The following is a 21185-nucleotide window of genomic DNA, read 5'->3' as shown; positions in this document are numbered from 1 at the left end:
CTCCAATTGATGGAAGTCGTCGACAAGCTTGGCATGAGTATTTCAAAGTTAGTATAAATTCGAGAGTGTTTCGTTCTTTTGCTACTTAATTATATAAGTGCATTAGTTAACCACATCATTTGTATTATATAGGACGCTGTCGGTGCAATTGATGGTACACTAATCAGAGCAACTGTTCCTATCAAAGACCAACCTAGATATCGTAATAGAAAAGCTTACATTTCCCAGAATGTTCTTGTAGCATGTGGGTTTGATATGAAATTTCATTACGTACTTGCTGGGTGGGAAGAGTCTGCTCATGACGGCCGTCTTCTGAGATGTGCAGTATCTCGTTCTGGACGCAAACTAACAGTTCCAGTTGGTATGTGATTTTAAAATATTATATCAAATAAAAAAATTAGTTAGGTACAAATTTGTTATTCAAGTGGAATTATAGTAAATTATGTTCTGTAGGTAAATATTATCTTGCTGATGCTGGATTTCCGCTGGTGCCTGGGTTTCTCACACCATATCGTGGCACACGATATCATCTGCAGGATCATATTGGTCGTCGACCTCAAAATCCTAAAGAATTATATAATTATCGTCATTCGTCTTTACGTAATGTCGTCGAAAGGACTATAGGATTGTTAAAGAAAAGATTTGCATATTTGAGAAATGCACCATTCCACGATATTGATACACAAGCTAAGATTGTGATCGCATGTTGTGCTTTGCATAACTTCTTACGAGATGGAGATCCTGATGATATAAGTAGTGACGAAGATAATGAGAGTGACGACGATGAAGTAGGCGAACTTGAGGATGTAGATCAACTCGTGCAAGATGAAGAAATTAATATTGTCCCGTCACAAATTTGGACAACAAATAGGGATATAATAGCAGAGGAAATGTGGACTAATTTTTCGAATTTATAATTATATTAATTTTTCATTCACGTTTCATTATATTATTGAATATTTTTTCTCACGTTTAAAAATATTTATCATATTATTCTCTACATTATGTTATATCGCGCAATTTATATAGTTTTAGATTATCAAAATAGATGACATTGTGATTCTTTATGTGTTGATAAAGATGGTTGTTGAGTTTGGTCCCGCCAATTCAAACAAAAAGTGTAAGAAGCCTACTGTGACGTGGAGCACTATAATGGACGATATTCTAGTTAATACGCTTTATGATTACATTTTGGCTGAAAAAAAAATGGAAATCAACAAGTAATTGATGAAATACATAAGAAGACGGGAACCATATTACTGTTGATAATATCAAAGCTCGTATGAAAACATTCAGAACCCACTATACTACTGCGAAACATGCAATCGACGCTAGCGGGTTTGTCTTTAACTCTGTAACTTTTCGCATCGAGGCGGCTGACGATGCATGGAGAGATTACGTGGAGGTACGTTTTTAATTTATATTGTCTTAAAAACTTTACAAATAAAGTTTGACTTTTTCCTTCACATTGTTTATTGTCAGGCACACCCTAATGCAAAAAATTTGCGTACGAAGAGTTTTCCGTATCAAGAAAAATTAGGAGTCATCGTTGGGACAGAATAAGCCACTGGCAATAGACAAGTGGAGGCTGATGATATTTCTTACGAACTACCTGGTTAGTCAATCACTAAAAGTTATCAATTCTAAAAAATTTAATCATTTTCATAACACACTTATCTTATTTTTGTTTTAGGTGAAAACGTTAATATGGCGTCCATCAATCTGGATGAAGATGAAGGTCTATGCTCCCCAACTTCTGTTAATCGAGATCAATTTATAGCGCCAAAAAGAAGACGACGGTCAGAATTTGATGAAACATCTATTTTACTTGCGCAAGCTGCAAATAAACTTGCCGAAGCAGTTCAACCTCCTTCAGTTCGTGGTGTGGAAGATGCGTTGATGGCCATTCCAAACTTAAGCGAGCAAGAGGTTGAAGATGCTATGTATATGTTCGGAGAGAAACCCGAACTCACACGTATATTCCTTGACTTTCCTGAATCAAGAAGAGCATCATGGTTAAGGAGAAAGTTAACCAGCGGTTAATCAAGGGTCAAGTAGTTGCACTTTTTCGCGAATTGATAAACTTCAGTATGACTCAAATTAGCATTAGTATTAGTAATTTAGGAGATTGTGTTAATTTTAATAATTTTTAGGTACTTATTAGCGTATTAGTTTGACTCGGTTTGGTAGTTGCTATACGTTTTGAAAGTATATTTTTCTGGATAATATGGTTTGTTTTGATGTTTAACAAAATATTTTGCTTGGTTAACCAAACATCGAAAAAAGTAATGAAGTAGGAAACATATTTTTTTCCCTAGCAAACCAGACAGTGGAAAATTAAGAAAATGGAAAACTAGTGATTTTTCTCTTAATGAACCAAACAATAGAAAATATGGAAAATGTTTACGGAGAAAAAGTTTCCTGGGGAAAAAATTTCTCCGAGAAAATTTTTCTCTATTTTTTTTCCTTACCCCAAATTGCTATCAAACACACCCATAGTTATAGCCGAAGAACTTATTCATTCCATGCACAAATCTAGGGCCAAACACAACGCTTTTTGTTTGAAGATGGATATGTCGAAAGCCTATGATAGAGTCAATTAGGACTTTTTAAAGTTAGTCCTCAAAGCTTCGGGTCTAACTGACCCCATTCTAAACTTAATCATGTCAGGTTTTACTACTCCTCGTTTCAGGGTCAAGGTAAATGGTCATTTAAATGGGATATTACATGTAGTCCCAAGAAGAATGGAGGGTTGGGGATCAGGTCCCTCGAGTAAGTCAATGAATCTTTGCTAGCCAAGATGACCTGCCGACTCTTAGCTAATCCGAATGTTGTTTGGATTAAAAATCTTAAGGCAAAAATTTTAAGCTTGACAATTTTTGGACTACACCTTTTCAACAAACCTCATCTCATTTGTCGAAGTCAATTGTGAGAACCAGAACTATAATACAGTCAAATGTTATTTGGGTAGTGGGTGATGGTTCTTCCATCAAGATCATTCAGGATCCATGGACCCTAGAGATAGAAGATCACAAGCCAAACATCATACAGGATCTACCACATAACAAATCAGTGTGGACTATAGTCAAGATCAACTCACATGGAAGCCTACTAAGCCTGGGAAGTTTACATCTAAGTCGTATTACACACAAATCAAACAGTTACCAACAGTTCGGGACAAAGTGTTAAGCTTCCCTTGGACAAAATTTTGGAAAAAGACATCGATGTGTCCCAAGATTCAGCTTTTTATTTGGAGATTGATCCACAATAGTGTAGCTACTTTAAGTAATATTGGCGTTCGAGTGGGATTCATACCCCAGGAGTGCAAAATTTGTTTGATAGGAGGGTTAGAGACTTTGAATCATCTATTTGGAGATTGTCCTCGTTTCAAAGAACTCATTCAACTGACTGGTAGTTCAGATCTACAAGGATTTTTAAATGATTATACTAGAAATCTTTCAGATCTATTAGAACAAGGATTTTTCCTAGTTGTGTTGACAGTAATAGATTTTCTACTTCGCCGTTGCAAGTGGTGGAGGAACGACTGTATTAAACGAGTATCCAAGGTGGCAACATGTGAAAATTCTCCTTTGTCCATAAAAAGGCCTAAAACCCGATTTACCCGCTGCCCGAAGTACCAGCCATGGGCTTGTGTACATGGCGGGCCTTGTGCACGAGAATCAAGATTTTGCCCGACCCGAGCCCGCCCGCTTAGCTAATTGGGCATTGACTTGAGTAGCCCGAAATACCCGAGCCCAGAGCTACGGTGCTCGAGCCCGACCCGTTTCCCACCCCTACTCCTATGCAACTCTTTCTCTCTCTAACACCAAGAAGAAAAAAAGGGTAAAATAATCCTTGTTGTTTTAGAACACCTATGTTTAGTTTTTTTCTTTCAAAAAAGGAATTTAAAGTGCAATACTAATAAAGAGAGTCCAAACAGCAATTGAATTATACGAAAGGGTCCAATCAACAAACTTCTCAAGAGTCAATAGAAGGCTTAGGTGTCGTTTGACAACAAAAAAGTAGAAGTACTGTTGCTTGTAGTAGAAGTTCTTTTGCTTTAAAAAAGTAAAAAAAATTAAAAGTATATTTGGCAAAAATGTTACTTATACGTAAAAAAGTCAAAAAGTTAGTTTGGTAACTCAATTTACTTTTGATAATTTTATTTTTCTTTCTCATAGAGATACTTGATTTTAATTTGAATTTATTTATGATTTCCACGATTACTCTTTTATACGAAGTAGTGGTGATATTAGTAGTAGTGGTGGTGCCATGAAGGTATGGTTATGGGGTGTGGTGGTGGTTGAGGTTTGATGGTGGTGGTAGAGAGGTATGATGGTGGCAGCGGTGGTTGTGGAGGTATGATGGTGGCGATGGTGGTGAAGTATGGTGGTGGTGGAAGTACAGTGGTGGTGATGGTGGAAGTATGGTGGTGGCTGGGATACGGTGGTGGTGGTGGATAAAGTATGTGAGTGATAGTGACGGAGTTATGGTGGTGGTGGTATGGTGGTGGCGGTAAAAGTGGTGGTAAGATATGTAGGTGGTAATGATGGAGGTATGATGATGGTGGTGAAGGTACCGTGGTGGTGGCGAAGGTATGGTGGCGGTGGCGGTGAAGGTACGATGGTGGTGGTGAAGGTACCATGGTGGTGGTGAAAGCACGGTGAGGTGGTGGAGCTACGAGGTGGTTGTTGTCGAGGTGTGGTGGTGTATGGTGGTGGTGGTGGTACGAAGGTGGTGGTTAAGGTGTGGTGGTGGTAGTTGAGGTAGGGTGGTGGGGGAGGTGCAATGCTTGTTGTGGTGGTGGTGAGGGTAGAATTGTATGGTAGAAGTTTTGTTGTGGTAGTGGAGCGGAGATAGACTTAAAAATAAAGTCAAAGTTTACTTTGTCAAGTAAAATTCATGTATGTCTCAAAAAAAAATTTACTTTACTTTGAAGTCGAAAGCTAAAAATTTTAACTTAAAAATAAAGTCAAATTTTAACTTAAATATACAGTCAAATTTTAACTTCAATAAAATCAGTAATTTTTGCATACCAAACTAACTTTTTGACTTTTCTACTTAAATAAGCAAAAAAGTAACTTATTTTAGTGTTGCCAAACGACACCTAATAAAGACGTTTGGTTGAGTGTATCAGGTCGCTCGCTGGACCAAAGGTTTGTCCAAGTGTCACGGCCTTTTTGTCCCGTTAGGTCGACCCGGCATATTATGCTCAAAGACACGGGTCGATAGTGCGGAATATCAAATCCTAACGTACCGTGCGGCGCTATGTATTCCCTCCTAACACATAGCCAGCCTTCCCGAACATATTCGGAGCATCTCGACTATCAAGTCATCTCGGTTCCCAACCAATAATGCGACATGACATCAACGTGTCCCAACCTACGAGCATAGCTCGAGCCGTCCCGTATAACGCTTCCTTGAGTCATAGACTCTCGCCCACTATAAAGGATACCAACATATGTGCGGAGCACACCAAGCCGCATATGCGGATCTTGCCATCTAGTCTCAAGCATCCGGCACCTTATCATCTCGGCTACCATCCGGACATTAGGCATAGGAGCATCCATCTCTAATAAGCTACCTCATGCCCAACATAGCACATCAAGGCTTGGCACCTTGAATAGCTCAATCCTCCTTATGGAATATGCTAGCACGACGCACGCCTTGCCATGGCATGAGAACATGCAACACACCTTCCAAAGGAACCCGCAGTATCCTATCTCCAGGTACTGTCCCGAGCCATTTCCTATGACAAGGGAACCCGTGCAATATGCTTCTCTCGCATACGCTAGGCCGGCCTCATGAGTTGTGCCACGAGGATGCTCACTTTCGTGCATACCATGCTAAGATGGGCGAGCTCCCATCCACGAGGTCTTGACATATGCTGGATGCATATGAGGAAGGGAGACCACCCCCTCCTAAGGTGCAAACTTCTTGTTTTGCCTATTTCCACAAGGAAACATCAATCCTTTTAACTAGGCATACTCTCGTCCAAATGACCCTTCGTATCCTTGACAAAGTCTTGAATGCCACGGATGTCCCCGTGCATGGCCTAAGGAAGCTTGCTGGCACTCTTGCCCTACATCGACCTCGTATTCGGCCCTACGGCCTATATGCTCGTACGTGCTCTCCTAGCACTCGTCACGTCATATGCATGCTCAACAATATGCACGTGACATACTCCCCCACTTGTAATGTCGACGTCCTCGTCGACTAAGTTTGGAGTACTTCAATCTTCTGCCTCCACTCTGATGCTACCACTGCACCTTCATGCCTTCGGCAGACCGCACCTCCGTGCTGACTCAACTACGCAGTCTCGTCGCGCAGGTTCCCCCTCCGGGTTAACTCAATCTTCTGCAATGCATCCTCCGATGCGTTAGGATAATGGTCTTCTCTACCATTCATCCATGCTCAATGTCGCTTCTCCGTTGCAGCCTCCGCCGCTCTTCGAACTCAGGTACCTCACCTCCTCGGCTTCACCTCGAGTTGGCATCTCGATTGTCACCTTCCATCTCTGCTTTTGTGACCAATCTTGCCATGCGTATCGCAGTAAACTGCGACACAACTCGTCACCCTGGTACCTCAGCAACCGTTGCCTTCACCCGAGTTAGCATCTCGACGCCACTGCGTCTTGCCATGTGCCTGCAATGTTGCCATCGCAAAGCAACTCGTCTTCAATGTCACTCACCTCTGGATCAGACCCTATGTACCCATGTACTCCACGTTCTGACTCCTTGGTTTGCTTGTTCATTGAGACCCTCGTTTCGACCACTGTCCTCAAACATCAAGTGCACTCTAGTACCTACGTATCCACTACTTGTACCCTTGAGTGTATGTCACTTGAACTCTTCTAATGTCGCCCCTCTCTCGACGACCCTTGCCTCGATTGTGCCTCTGCACCTGCACCTCCGTGCAACTCAAACAAGCCTCTGCTTGTGCGCCTCCGCGCTTGCGCCTCGTGCGCTCGGCATCCTCAATGCCATCCCTTCCTCGGGAAATTGTCGTGTTGCCTTCGATGTCCACTGAAACGAGCACGGTAGCTTCTCTCCGCGAGAACTACATGGTACCAAACCATCCACCACTGGCATACTCTTGGGAACGTCCTCTCTGACTACATCTAGACACACACTTGCCATTTAATCATTGGCGATGCTCCTTAACCCGAGCATCTTGGTAGGCTCGTGTCCCTCTTGAACACATCCGAACGCACCACCGCATAAGTTCCAACACATCTCATGCAGCACCATACGGCTTACAACTTAACTGCAAACTCGACGTTGCCATATATCTCTGACGATCCGAACTTGGTTCCAACTATCACCAGAATTGGACGATGCTTAATGTCACCACGACACACCATCCTGAAATCCCAAACGTGAGCTGATCTCTTCTCAGTCACCACGTACTCATTGCACACTGTAGGCTTGAACTCGGTTCCAACTTACCTCCAATGTATAACTCAAACATGGGCCGATCCACTTCAGATACAACGACCCTCATATTACTTGACGGCTTGAACTCGGTTCCAACTACCATCAGTACTTCACTTGGTCTCGTGAATCTGTCATCTAGACTTCACACCAATATGTCCATAAGCTTCAATGTTGGTTTCGGCTTATAGCGCTCATGCGACATACCTCACACAACTGTGTTAGCATATCCATGTCTCATCTCAAGTGAGTCCGTTCTCTTTGGAACTCAAATGCGCTTAGTATACACCGTGCCGAACTCTATCGTGCACCATACCACATAAGCACAACTTGATCTAGCACCAACTTGCCCAACGATGTACTCTGTCCATCTATCTTACCCTTGACCACTGTCTTCTGTAAGTAGCTTGAACTCACAACATCACAAGTCACTCGATGCTACCTTCGGCTTAAGCATAAGAGAGTATCCTTCAACACCTTGTTGCCATACCCTGCTCTAACGCTCAAGTATCACTTGGATCAACATAGCTCCACTCTTGGATGCCAATCCAACAAGCTTACTCAGACTAGCTTACCACAAGCTCTCAGCCTGACTCTACTTGCCATCTTGGTACACTTCATACCAAGCCTGTTGTCCACTCCAAGGACTCTGACATATGATGTACCCAATGCGCACCAAATCGTACTGAGCATTACTGCACTAAGCTCGCACACGACTCACCGTGCCATTCTCGGTTCATCCCATCTCTGCACTTGTCCTTACCTCTAAAGGACTCAAGTATATATGGTACCTTCTTGCCAACCAAGTCACACTGAACTCCTGCCACTGAGCTTGCACATGACTTCTTATGCCAATACGGTTCCATCTCATATCTAGCGTATGTCCTTCGTCTCAAAGGAACATAGACCCAAGTATAGCTACCACCGTAGCATCCGTGCACACGGCCTATTCCTTCCATCGGAACTCTCGTCACCTTATGCACCATGCATCCCTCGACAAAGGCCCCATCTTGCACCATAGCTTCAGAGACCATATCATCTTGAATGCATCTCACTCTGAAAGCCATCTCTTGGAATCATGCTCTCAACGCAGCTCTTCATACACACTCCAGTATACCTCATACCATAGTGGGAGAATCACTAAGCTCTTCGTCACACTCTTCGAGCATAGATACCATCTCTTTGAACCTGCCATCCAGGCTCTAGAAGTATGCTTCCAAACATACCACATGTTCTTAGGCATAACTTCATGCTTGTCTCATCAAGCTCCCAAAACACATCCATTTGCCACTATGACTAGGATCTTGGAACATATCTCGTAAGCTATCAAGCTCTTGATCCATCTATCACAAGGACCAGAGCAATATACTCTTTTGCCTATCCCATAGGCTACTACACCAATTGTTGAATGGTTATCAGGATGCAATACATCTCCAACTCGTGCATCTCTATCCTGCAGCTCAGGCTCTGACATCCATTTCTCATCTAGGATCAGAGCTCCATACTCTTAAGCTTGACCAATCAAGCTCTGATACCAATTCTCATATGGGATCAGAACACAATCCATTAGCTTGCTCTTCAAGCTCTGATACCAATTGTCAAATAGGTATCAGAGTGTAGTATATTTCTAGCCTGCACCTCTTCAGGCTCTGATACCAATTGTCACGGCCTTTTTGTCCCGTTAGGTCGACCCGGCATATTATGCTCAAAGACACGGGTCGATAGTGCGGAATATCAAATCCTAACGTACCGTGCGGCGCTATGTATTCCCTCCTAACACATAGCCAGCCTTCCCGAACATATTCGGAGCATCTCGACTATCAAGTCATCTCGGTTCCCAACCAATAATGCGGCATGACATCAACGTGTCCCAACCTACGAGCATAGCTCGAGCCGTCCCGTATAACGCTTCCTTGAGTCATAGACTCTCGCCCACTATAAAGGATACCAACATATATGCGGAGCAGACCAAGCCGCATATGCGGATCTTGCCATCTAGTCTCAAGCATCCGGCACCTTATCATCTCGGCTACCATCCGGACATTAGGCATAGGAGCATCCATCTCTAATAAGCTACCTCATGCCCAACATAGCACATCAAGGCTTGGCACCTTGAATAGCTCAATCCTCCTTATGGAATATGCTAGCACGACGCACGCCTTGCCATGGCATGAGAACATGCAACACACCTTCCAAAGGAACCCGCAGTATCCTATCTCCAGGTACTGTCCCGAGCCATTTCCTATGACAAGGGAACCCGTGCAATATGCTTCTCTCGCATACGCTAGGCCGGCCTCATGGGTTGCGCCACGAGGATGCTCACTTTCGTGCATACCATGCTAAGATGGGCGAGCTCCCATCCACGAGGTCTTGACATATGCTGGATGCATATGAGGAAGGGAGACCACCCCCTCCTAAGGTGCAAACTTCTTGTTTTGCCTATTTCCACAAGGAAACATCAATCCTTTTAACCAGGCATACTCTCGTCCAAATGACCCTTCGTATCCTTGACAAAGTCTTGAATGCCACGGATGTCCCCGTGCATGGCCTAAGGAAGCTTGCTGGCACTCTTGCCCTACATCGACCTCGTATTCGGCCCTACGGCCTATATGCTCGTACGTGCTCTCCTAGCACTCGTCACGTCATATGCATGCTCAACAATATGCACGTGACACAAGGCTCCTAGCAAACACTTTTCAACGTGTTTATTTACAACAATAAAACAGTAGGAGTAGCCGAGTTGGATACAAATAAAGCGGCAGACCTGTGAAGGAGAACCAAAGATTAGGTTCCCTTCCCTCCGCTGCTCTACGTGAAGGAACATCAAGTGTGTTCTGATTTCCATTTGAAATGGCGCTTCCACTCGGAATCTATACCTCTTCTCCTCCTCTCATGAACACACATCAACATAATTCCCCCAGATCCTTACTCCGCAATCTTTCCTTTTCTTCTTCGTCTTCTTCTTCGTCGTGTTTGATGAGATTTCACCATCAAATTCCAGGTAATGCCTATCCCTCTCTCTCTATACACACACACATTCTATTTGACACTCTCAATCTTGTGCGGCTTATAATATGAATTTGTTTCTTTGTTTTCAGTTCGTAGAACAGAAATCTGTAGAAAGAAGTATCCAATTACTTGTTCCTATGATACCCAGAATCAGATTGGGGTGTGTAATTGGTTTCATTTTAATTAGTAAGAGTATAAAAATGTCTTTTTTTTTTCGTTAGGGTTGTTTGATTTTTTTTTGTTTTCTTCTTTTCGGTAGAAGTTAGAGATTCTGAAGGAGAAAAGTGTATCTGTAGTTCTTCTTGCAGGAGGAAAAGGCAAAAGAATGGGAGTAAGTCTCTCTCCCTCTCTGCTAAAATTTCGGGTAGATCTGTTTTAGAAGGGTACTATGCATAAGCCATGATTTCATTGAGCTTTGATACACCGCCAAGATGTGATAAGCACGATAACCGCCTAAGTGAAACCAATACTTAAAGGGGGCTACCGCTCGACAACATAGAGCCTAAAGCCCGACAAACTTAATAGAATTATTCATACCTTTAATATCCCCAATTCAATAGCCATGGATTCCACTTCCTTTGACAATCAAACCTGGGACCTCTAGGGTTTTAGAGTTTATGTCAACACTATCAACCACCTGGGCAACCAATAATTTTCTCTTTTTTTGAAAAGAAAAATGTCAGAATCCACTATTGATTCGGATACTTCGAAACCCTAAAGATTTATTTCGTGTTAGATTTCGGTGGAAATCTCTGACACGAAATGTTTGCAAGTTAAATTTCGCGTCGGTAGTGTGAATTACCGAAAAATTTAGGCCATGTCGACCGAAACTTTTCGAAAATTTAGTCCTTGCTTATAAAGTTGTATCGCTTATAAGTATAGAACACTTATTAAGTGCCATCACTTGTAAGTGTAGAAATCAATCACCCTCCTCGTAAGTACGGTTAGTTTTAGATTACCTTAGGGGGTTTTGGTGTACATTTCCATTAACACTGCATATATGATTGTCTCTTTTGTTTATTTAAATAGGCAAGCATGCCGAAGCAGTATCTTCCACTTCTAGGCCAGCCGATCGCTCTTTATAGGTATACATTTCTTGAAAATGTCCATAAGTAAGCTTCCAAGAAAAACTCCTTTATGTTTGCTACTACATGAATTCTATGGACATAGGAACACAAATCCTAAACGGTTCCCACCGATTGTAAAAGTCACATATGTATGTAAATTTGATCGGATTTAATATTTTAATTCAGAAAAAGAGGCATTTCTTTGAATTTTTGTTAATCCACATTTATTTGGCAGTACAGGTATCAAATCTGGACTGAAGTATTACTTGAACTCTTCTAACCAATAAAGTGGTAAACTGTAGAAAATTACTAAACTGTTATACTTGAACCTTAATTTTGTTTCCTATTCGTATTTGAATGCATATGTTTAATTCTTATTGTTCTTGTGTAGTTTCTACACTTTCTCGGGCATGGTTGAAGTAAAGGAAATTGTTGTTGTTTGTGATCCGTCATACGAGGATATTTTTGAAGGTTTGAGAGGCTCTTGCTTTCTAGACTTCAACAGGCATTTTATTTTCTTACCTGAGATTTCGTTGAACTTGTATTGTGTATTTTATTAATTCTTCTTCCATCTTTATTTGAAAAAACCCTCATGGAGGCAAACTGACTTTTGAAATTAGCTTATGATTTATAATAGTTCTCAAAGCAACAGTGTGTTTTCTTGTTAGACAACTGCAACAAGATCCAAGTAGACCTCAAATTCGCATTGCCTGGAAAGGAGAGACAAGATTCTGTTTACAGTGGACTTCAGGTACATGAGCATTCTGTATTATGAGGTTACAAATAGAATTGTCTGTTCTTTTTTCCATTTTTATTTGGACATGTGTATCTTGGTGTATATTCTATCAAAAACGAAAGTTTAACTACAGCTTTACCAAAGCTGGCCCAAGCTTTTGAGAAGCCTAAAATGGAATTAGTAATGGGGCTTTTATGCACAAACAAAAGAACATAGATAATTTTTCATTGTGGCAAAATCATCACGGAACTTTGTATAATGAAGCAATACACCAATGATAAAAATAAAGTATGTAACTGAAGGAGCCTAGTATGATATTGATGATAATTCTTTGTTACTTGTTGCATGAAAGAGAATAATGTTAACGGAGATTTTAAAAGGCCTCCCCGTTTTTGTTAAAAGGCCTCTCCATGGTTTCGTTGACTTAGTAAAAGACCTTTGACTTAGCTTGGTTAAAGGGCCCCCCTCTTTGAATGGGTGAAAAAAACCCCCTTTAAAGGTGTATTTCACCCACATTAGGATTTTAGTTGTTACAATTATAAAACTTCCTAAAATCCAGATCTCTAGAAACCCAAATCCCTAGAAATTCCTCTCTTATATTCTTTTTCCCTCTTCTTCCACCGGAATGAAAGGAAGGAGGGAGGGTCAATGAAGGGTCTGGTCTTAGGTTAAGTTTGACCTAACGGCGTTAACTTTGCCGTTAGGTCAAATATAGATGAAGGAGGTGCTCTTTTGTAGAGGGGCCCCTATAACCAAATTGGTTATAATGAGGGGCGCTTTTAGCGGGGAGCCTTTTAACAAAAACGGGGAGGCCTTTTAAAATTTCCCTAATGTTAATAGCTGTATAGCAAGAAAATTAATTAATGTTTTTGAAGAAACATAATATATTTATTAAAAAGAAAGAAAAAAATTTAGAGTTCCAATAAGTAAGAAATGAGAGAGAGAGAGATATTACGTCATCGAATGAGAGAGAAAGGAAATATGTGGAAGCTTCAACTAAGGTTTACTATAGTTGAAATGAACTAACCTTAACTAGAATGAAATGAATTTGTAGAAACAATGATAAAATGGAATGATGAAAAATAAAGATTGACATTATTGTTTCTCTATAACTAAATAACATCGAAATAAACTTTAGAAAGTGCATCTCTACTTAAAAATAACTCATTCTAAGCTCCCCTTAAGGTTCGGCTGCGTTCATGTATTTATACAGAAGTGTTTCTTGCTAAAGAAGTTATTTAAAAAACTAAATAAGTTAAATCTAATTAATAAGAAACTAAATAAAATCCAAGCAAAGATAGGAACTTGAATATCATCAACTAGTATAAAGAGGGAGTCCTAATCAAAGTAGAAATAAAAGAAAGTGGAAGTTTCCTGTAGCTTAAAGAATATGGATCTACTGCTAAGGAGAAGCTTCTTAAAGTCCGATTCAGATCATATACCCTCCCTTCTAGAAAAAAGTTTGTAATCGAACTTATCCCCCCACCCTTTTGTGCTTATGGAGTTATTGGCATTGATAAACTGGGCCAGTTTATATTTGTGCAAATCCAAGTCTTTTAAGTTTCTAATGAAAAGGTCTTTACGAGCATTCTGGGCCCTAAGCTTCATTTCCTTTCTCTGTTTCATCATTATCGTTGTGCCTAATCATAACAAGGAGGATGAATACTAACCTGTTTTTTCCACATATCTCGGCCAGTTCCATAATTCTGTATCTAGCATAATTTAGAAAATTGCAAATAGTCTAGAACTCATGCATCATTCTAAGAACAAACTGATTCAAATTTCGAAGGAAGAATTTTGCAAATGGGCAACATGGTACGTACTCATTCCGGCAGATAGAGCGTGACAGATCCTTTCACAAAGGGATAGCCAAATGCTGTTTCCTAGTCCTATTTAGATAACATATGAGATTCTATTATGTCTTTTCGTAATACTTTGTCGTCATCATATCCCATTGTCTCGGTTTTTCTTTTTTGAAACTTAATTTGTGACTGTTTGAGGACAGAGGGATCTTGGCTCTACATGTTCAAACATTTTAATTGAGTTCCGCTTTTCGTAGTTTCCTAAACGTTTTTATATGTCTCATACTCTAATCGTGTTTGTTAACCTTGCTCTTTTCATTCAAATGATATCATGTTTTCAACCTAACGGCTTAACTTTTTTTTCAATTGCTGGATAGTTCTGATTTGTGGATGCATAACATTCTTACTTGCAGTTGCAGATATATGTCAGGTTCTCACTCTTATGTTATGCTTCATCCAAAATCTAATATTTGTGTATTTACAGGCAATTGATGTCAGATCAGAACTTATATGCGTTCATGATTCAGCTAGACCTTTGGTATCATCTAGAGATATAAAGAAGGTTTGGATTACAATGCAGATTCCTATTAACTGCACATTTAAATTGTTGTTGAACACTTGAAGTTAAGGCTTTAAGCATTGAACATATCCTTTCTTTCTTACTAAAATTGATTAAAATCTTATTAAAATTAGGGTATTATGCTACTTCTTTTTATCTGCTGCATTGTAACAATAAAGGGTAATTGAATTCACTCAGTAGTAATATAATCTTAAAATGCTCTTGCTTGCTGCTAGGTTCTTATTGACGGCAAACATCACGGGGCAGCTGTGCTTGGGGTTCCTGTGAAAGCTACAATCAAAGAGGTTACTATCAGACAAATTTCTGAAAAAAATTCCTTCCGCTGTATACAATGATTTATGTGACCTTAGCTAAGGAAGGATTGAAGGAAGTTATCAAAGCACGGTTCTCCCAAATAAGAAGTCACAAAATATCAGATCCCGATGTCTGATACAGTGCATTGCCTATAAGCAGCCAAGAAGTGGCAAAAAATATTGCTAACAAGTGCAGATAAATGTTATTTATTGTTGTAGTATGTATTATTCATGTTTTTTCATACTATTCTTAGCTTGAAAGTTTTTAGCTTAATTTGTTTAAGCTGTAGTCAATTTAGATTAATGAATGACCACAAAGGGAGCTTTAAGTAGTTGTAAAAGAATGTGTTCTATGGTATTAGTATTATAGGTTGTTTTTATATGCAGTCAATCCTTATTGAAGATTGAAATTAACTCACTCTGTACTGCTTTTTCTGTCAGTATCGTCTTTTAATTGTCTCATTGCCTCAACGTTACCCTAATGGCGCTGGTAATGATTCTTGTTCTTATGCAGGCAAATTCTGAATCATTTGTAGTAAGAACACTGGACAGGAAAACACTCTGGGAAATGCAAACCCCACAGGTAACGAGGAAATATTACCTTCTGACTTGATTCTGATTATTGAGGTAATTCTTCATATGATGTTGTGGGTTCAGGTTATGAAGCCTGAGTTGCTTCGAAGAGGTTTCCAGTTGGTGAACAGGTATCTATGTTACATAGTCAAAAATCTTAAACATGTATCAATTTAAAATGGTTAATCTCATTTTGGCCCCCTAAAGTCGATCAACTCACAAAAATAGCTCTCTAAAGATGACAGGCTTCCAAAATTGCTTCGTGAATTTTTCTGTTAGTCAACTTCAACATTTTATTTTTTTCACTTTTTTTTACTTATCCTTTCAAAAGTATTCCCTCGCTGTCATTTCTTACTTTTTACGTTTGAGAAGGGGTGCAGGCTGTCAGTTGACCTAAAAACTTTCGACTATCCCTTCCACCACCTTCGCCATACACTCTCTCTACTCTTTTTCTATCCATCTCTCTACTCTTCTTTTCTGTATTATTTTTGTCTGTTAGGTTGTTACTAAACACGAAGCATTGGCTCCTTATCAGGTTTACGAACTCCTTGAAAATTCGAAGGTTATAGTGTTATTTTTATTTTTTGAAACTTTGAATAAATATTTTATCAATAGAATATATTATATATACAATTAGATAAGTAGCCAAAATAAAAGACTGTTCCATTAGATGTTACGATATCCATGACTCCCCATTGTAAACAAAGTCATAATACGCGATCGTATTATTCTTTCGTGTCGTCCTAAACCAAAGGTATCCTTTAACATCTCCCACCGCCATTGAGGTATCTAAGTTTTTTCCTCAAAGATTTTCCTTTTCTATCTTTCCATAAACTCCTAACAATCGGATCTAAGCTTGATTTCCATTCAAATCAATCCTCGCTTCATTCTCGGTCTCACCAGAACAAACATGATGAGCTGATCCTTCATATGAACACTGCTGATATCATCAATATCAGCCAGCCCATCAATGAGGATATATATTTCTAATGAAGGGGGGCGGTGGGGGGAGAAATAGAGATGTGTTGAAGAAGATGGTGGTTGTTAACTGACGTGGGTGGTGGAAGGCGAAAAGAGAAGGAAGAAGAAAAAAAATATCTTCTATTTATAAAAAAGGGTCCCCAGTTGGTTCTCAACAACCCATGTTGCTTGTTTATCCTAGTGGGAAACCTAGTTGGGTTTGGTCTCGTAAACCAAATCCGGGCTCAAGTTGGTTTTCTATGGGTTTGTGGAATTAGGGTTAAGGGGGAGTCTATAAATACTACCTTAATCTAATTTAGATGAAGGGAACACAATTAGAAACGCACAAGAGAAGAGAAGAGAGATGGAAGACTTGCTCTTTGTGAAGGAATTTCACGTTCCGGTTTTTCATGAGAAGAAACATGATGAGAAGACCTCTCGGCACACCTCTTTCTCTCTTCTCTTCTGTGTTTCTAATTGTGTTCTTTTCTTTTAAATTAGATTAGTGGTAGTATTTATGGACTCCCCCTTAAACCTAATTTCACCGACATATAGAAAATAAACTTGGACCCGGATTTGGTTTACTACACCATACCTAACTAGGTTTCCCCACTAGGAGGAAAACCCAACAACCCCTTCTCAAACGAAGAAAGAATAAAGAGGGTACTTTTGAAAGGAAGGGTAAAAACGGAAAGAAAAAAGCAAATGTTAAAGTTGACTAAAGAAAAAATACAAAAAGATCGGAACTGGTGTGTGCATGGGTGGTCCATTTTAGTGAGTTGGTCATATTTAGAGTTTAAAATGGAATTAAGCCAAAAAAACTTTAAGTGGGGGTTATTTGCTCAAAACTTCTGTTAGAATTTTAACCTTTTAAGTTCCTTAGAACTTTGAAATCTAGCTTATTGGGGTTCAGTTTGCGTTATTTGTTTTTATGAGAAATCCAGAACTCTCAATCACAAAATCTGGCCCAGTAACTGGTTAGAACCTTTGGAGATCATTTTACTCACAATTTTGTCAGTTTAAAACTTCCACCTATTTACATGGAACTTTGTAGTACTAACTTCGTACTAGCAATTTGAAAGTGAAAGTTTTAAACATAAAATCTGTTGCAGAAAAGGTCTTGAAGTCACTGATGATGTTTCGATAGTGGAACACCTTAATCATCCCGTGTACATAACAGAAGGATCATATACCAACATCAAGGTAATTATCGCTACTGTTTCTTGTCTTACTAGGAGTTCATCGTGAGCGAATGTATACTGGGGTCTCGACGCCATTGATAGGATGGTGGGATTGACCTAGATTGGTAGTTGTAATAGTGTGAGAAGTGAACAAAGTTGATTGAAGTTGTGGTATGAAACTGACTAATAACTTCTTGATGCAAAAATGCAGGTTACAACCCCTGATGATCTATTACTTGCTGAGAGGATTCTAAGTATGAATTCAACTTAGTCTTTTCCAAGTAATTCTCAAAATGTAGACAACTGCTAGAAGTATATTTTGAATATGTCAGGTTGGTAAGTGTTGCTAGTAACTCGAAGCTTATTTTATGTGCACTAGTTAGGGGCGTGAATGTGTTATGTTGGTGCATTCTGTATCATCTGACCTGTTCATTTTGTTCCTGTTGATTTTACAGTCTCATTGCCAATTTGGCTCGGACCTCTAAAAATACATTTTTTTTTCTTTCTTTAAAGGATGGTGCCTCATGATTGAACAAAAATATATTTTCTGAAAACTTTAGAGGTTCCACGCACAAGGAATGGGTGATCATCGGTCCGATGTTTCGGGCGAAACCAATTTCCGAGGTGTGACAGGCGATGAGTACAGGGCCGGGTACATATTCACCGCGGCATGTGGATCCACTATTACTAGTGATTCCTACTTCATGGTGTTTTGGTCATCAGTGTTGTAATTCTAAGACCCACAACTGTTGGAATCCTTACACAGTAACCTGGAGGTTCCAGGTTTAATTATATGAAAGTTGAAATCCAAGATTTACTAAGTTTGTTTTTTGATAGGTTGACTACACAGTCGATAATTACAGAAGTATCGATACATAATAACACTGTGATAGCAGTGATAGGCACGATAACTACTTGAACTTAAACATTCTAAACTATTGGGCTTAAAGTCCATTCAAACTAGAGGCCTAACGCCCATCGGACTATTGTTTATACATTGAATACCTCAAGTTCAATACATAAATCCAAATTTATATCTACAAAGTTTAAATAAATTAAAATAAAAGCAAAAAACTTCAAATCTGAAAAACAATGAAAATAACTAATACCAAAAAATAAAAATGAAAATGAAGTATTATTTTTAGTTATTTCAATATAAACTAAATTAAAATATACTAATAAATTTAAAATAGTAGGATTCAAAATTTCAAAGCTTAAGCAACTCCTTAAAGGGTCCATGTTAATTATTAATTTATCTGCATAAGTCAAAATTAATAATTAGAGAAAATGGCTCTAGGTGAAGTAACCAAAATTGTAGATTTTGTACAAATCTTTTCATTTTCTAAATTAATAGACAGAGAAAGAATAGAAAAGGTTTGGAACACTATAACTATATTATATATAGTTATTGTATTAGAAAGATTAAGAGATGAATATGCTTATATTTTTGAAAATTAACTTTCATTAGTCACTTTTATACCTCACTCACTTAATTGTACTTTCTCACTCGTATTCTTAAATTCAAGTAAGTAAAAGCAATGGTGGGGTTCGACCTGGTTGGAAAACGGGCCAGTCAGAGCCGTGTGGTGGGGGGTGCGGGCTGTGCGTCCTCACAGAGCCCCCACCACAAGGGGCTTACTTTTGGAAATTCTGTACAGCTTTACTACTTGCATTAAAATTGAAGATGATAACTAAAACCAACAAGCATATTAGCTCACTTGGTTAGACGTGTGGATTTAGTGAGGAAGGTCATGAGTTCCATTTGATTGGTGGACAGGATAAAATTTTATATTTTCCTAAATTATAAAGGCTTACATAAGGGTTTAACCTCTCTCTCTCTCTCTTCTTTCACCAATCTTTTCCATTTATCAAATTTATCTCTTTGCATTTAGTTTTATATTTTGTTCCAAGATAATGATCAAAATCATAATTTTTGACATCGCATGATAAATGTGAAAAGCTTAATTTTTCCAATGTTTGTCTAATACTAACATTTAATAAGTTTATAAAAGTATTTTATTTTTTCAATGACAATAATCAATTTGTTCATCGATTTCTTTTGACGGGAGCGTAATAAAACACTAGGCGTTAAGACTATCCTAGAAATTAGTTTCTTTCCTTGAATACCAAAAAATATAACGTGGAAATAAAAACGTCTTCAAGTAAAAAAAGTTGTACTTAGAGAAATGTTGGACTGATTTGTACCAACGTCATTACTCCATTTGATTATAATTTTATGACACAAACTACTCTAAATTTTTTTACTTATTATCTTACGTGTAAAACAGTGTGAGCTTGTTCAAAACACCCCCAATCAAAATTGGCATCGGGTCCCGAAATTGCCAGGCACGACCCAGGGGCCAGTCCAACTCGGGCCCAGTGTCCTGGGTTTGGCCTCCTTTTTTGGCCCGACCTCGAAAAAGTCTTGTTCAGGCCCACTTTTTTTTTTTGTTTTTTTTTTATATCATTCAATAGATTATATTTGTTATTTAATAAGTTCTCTTATCGAAATCTTAATGTTTTAGATTGTTAATTGAGGCAAATTTTTTCAAAATCAATTTAGGTCTAATGTTGTTCCATACAAAAATTAAAATTAAATCCTGGGCAAGTTTTTCAAAATCAATTTTTACGTAAGTGTTAGTTTTTAAATTTAAATCAATTTAGGTATGCTGTTCCATAAAAAAATTTAGCCAGGTTTTTCAAAATTTAATCCATAATGATATATTTTCTATAATATAGATTTCAATTTTTTTTTTTTTTTGTTAAGGTGTTCGATTAAATTAAAAAACCAACGTATTCTTACAGTACAAAGAGATTAAAAAATAAGGGATTCTACCCCACGATTCTGATTTATTCGTCTTTCTAGCTCGCTTCGCGAGCCTGTCAGCTGGAATATTGCAATTTCTATTGACGTAGTTGAATTTAACTCGATCAAGATCATTTAAGGTTTCCTTTATTCTCTTGATGTGAACTCTCGATTGCCAATGAACTACATGCTCTGGATACTGTAAATGGCTGATGATATTGATGTTATCGCTCTCAATTATGATGTCTTTATACTGATGTTTAACTGCCCAGTGTAGTCCTTCAAGGATGGCAAGAGCCTCCCCTTCTTCGCTATTTCTGCTTCTGGTTATAGTGGTATGAGCTTCAACGAATTTTGCACTAGCATCATGAATAATTAAACTTATACCTGTCATTTCATTCACATTAGTAAAAGATGCGTCTACATTCATTTTCAGCCAAGGATGTTCTGGTGGATTCCATTTGTTATTCAAGGGTTTGGTAATTTTATTATTCGATATCTTAATATTAGGAAATTTATTAATCATTCGTATGATGTGTGATAGATCAGTAATTTCATGTTGGAAGCAATGATCACATCTAGTTTTCCATATGATCCATAAAATTGTTGAAAGAAGATTCTGAAAAGATTTATCTTTAAATTGAGGGGTAAATTCCCAAGAAAAAATCCATTCTGTCAGGTTCTCTATTTTCTCCGAAATGATATTAAAATGGAACCAGATATTTTTAGCCAATGGACAGTGGAG

At 38.7% G+C, this 21185-nt stretch overlaps 1 protein-coding gene across 8 annotated transcripts; it reads left to right on the top strand.

Moving 5' to 3' along the window:
- Nucleotides 1-10100: 10100 nt before the first annotated feature.
- On the top strand, nt 10101-18468 carry ISPD (Nucleotide-diphospho-sugar transferases superfamily protein). 8 transcript variants are annotated; one of them, XR_015227650.1, is made up of 13 exons: nt 10101-10434; nt 10532-10602; nt 10702-10773; nt 11472-11527; nt 11901-11980; nt 12178-12260; nt 14532-14609; nt 14843-14911; nt 15435-15503; nt 15578-15624; nt 17566-17656; nt 17846-17966; nt 18148-18468. XR_015227650.1 is itself a non-coding variant. In XM_086647927.1 (12 exons), the coding sequence occupies exons 1-12, from the start codon at nt 10284-10286 to the stop codon at nt 17903-17905; spliced, it is 927 nt and encodes a 308-aa protein (XP_086504053.1). In that variant the 5' UTR covers nt 10125-10283; the 3' UTR covers nt 17906-18468. The 8 variants fall into 8 exon arrangements, 1 of the variants encoding a protein (XP_086504053.1); XR_015227654.1 differs by having other exon boundaries at nt 10153-10434; nt 17571-17656; XR_015227655.1 differs by having other exon boundaries at nt 10153-10434; nt 17571-17656; nt 17846-17970; nt 18195-18468.
- The last annotated feature ends 2717 nt before the right edge of the window (nt 18469-21185 follow it).

The sequence above is a fragment of the Eschscholzia californica genome, unplaced genomic scaffold, assembly GCF_041429995.1.
Source record: "Eschscholzia californica isolate CP2 unplaced genomic scaffold, dmEscCali1.0.p SCAF_6, whole genome shotgun sequence".
NCBI lineage: Eukaryota > Viridiplantae > Streptophyta > Magnoliopsida > Ranunculales > Papaveraceae > Eschscholzia > Eschscholzia californica.
Note: the sequence above shows the minus strand (reverse complement) of the source record. Positions and strands in the feature narration are given on the sequence as shown.

Excerpts from the sequence above, each read along its gene's own strand:
- ISPD (XM_086647927.1), top strand. The coding sequence starts at position 10,284 with ATGGCGCTTCCACTCGGAATCTATACCTCTTCTCCTCCTCTCATGAAC. Across the intron at positions 10,603-10,701 it reads ATACCCAGAATCAGATTGGG|AAGTTAGAGATTCTGAAGGA; the intron begins GTGTGTAATTGG and ends TCTTTTCGGTAG. Across the intron at positions 17,657-17,845 it reads GATCATATACCAACATCAAG|GTTACAACCCCTGATGATCT; the intron begins GTAATTATCGCT and ends GCAAAAATGCAG.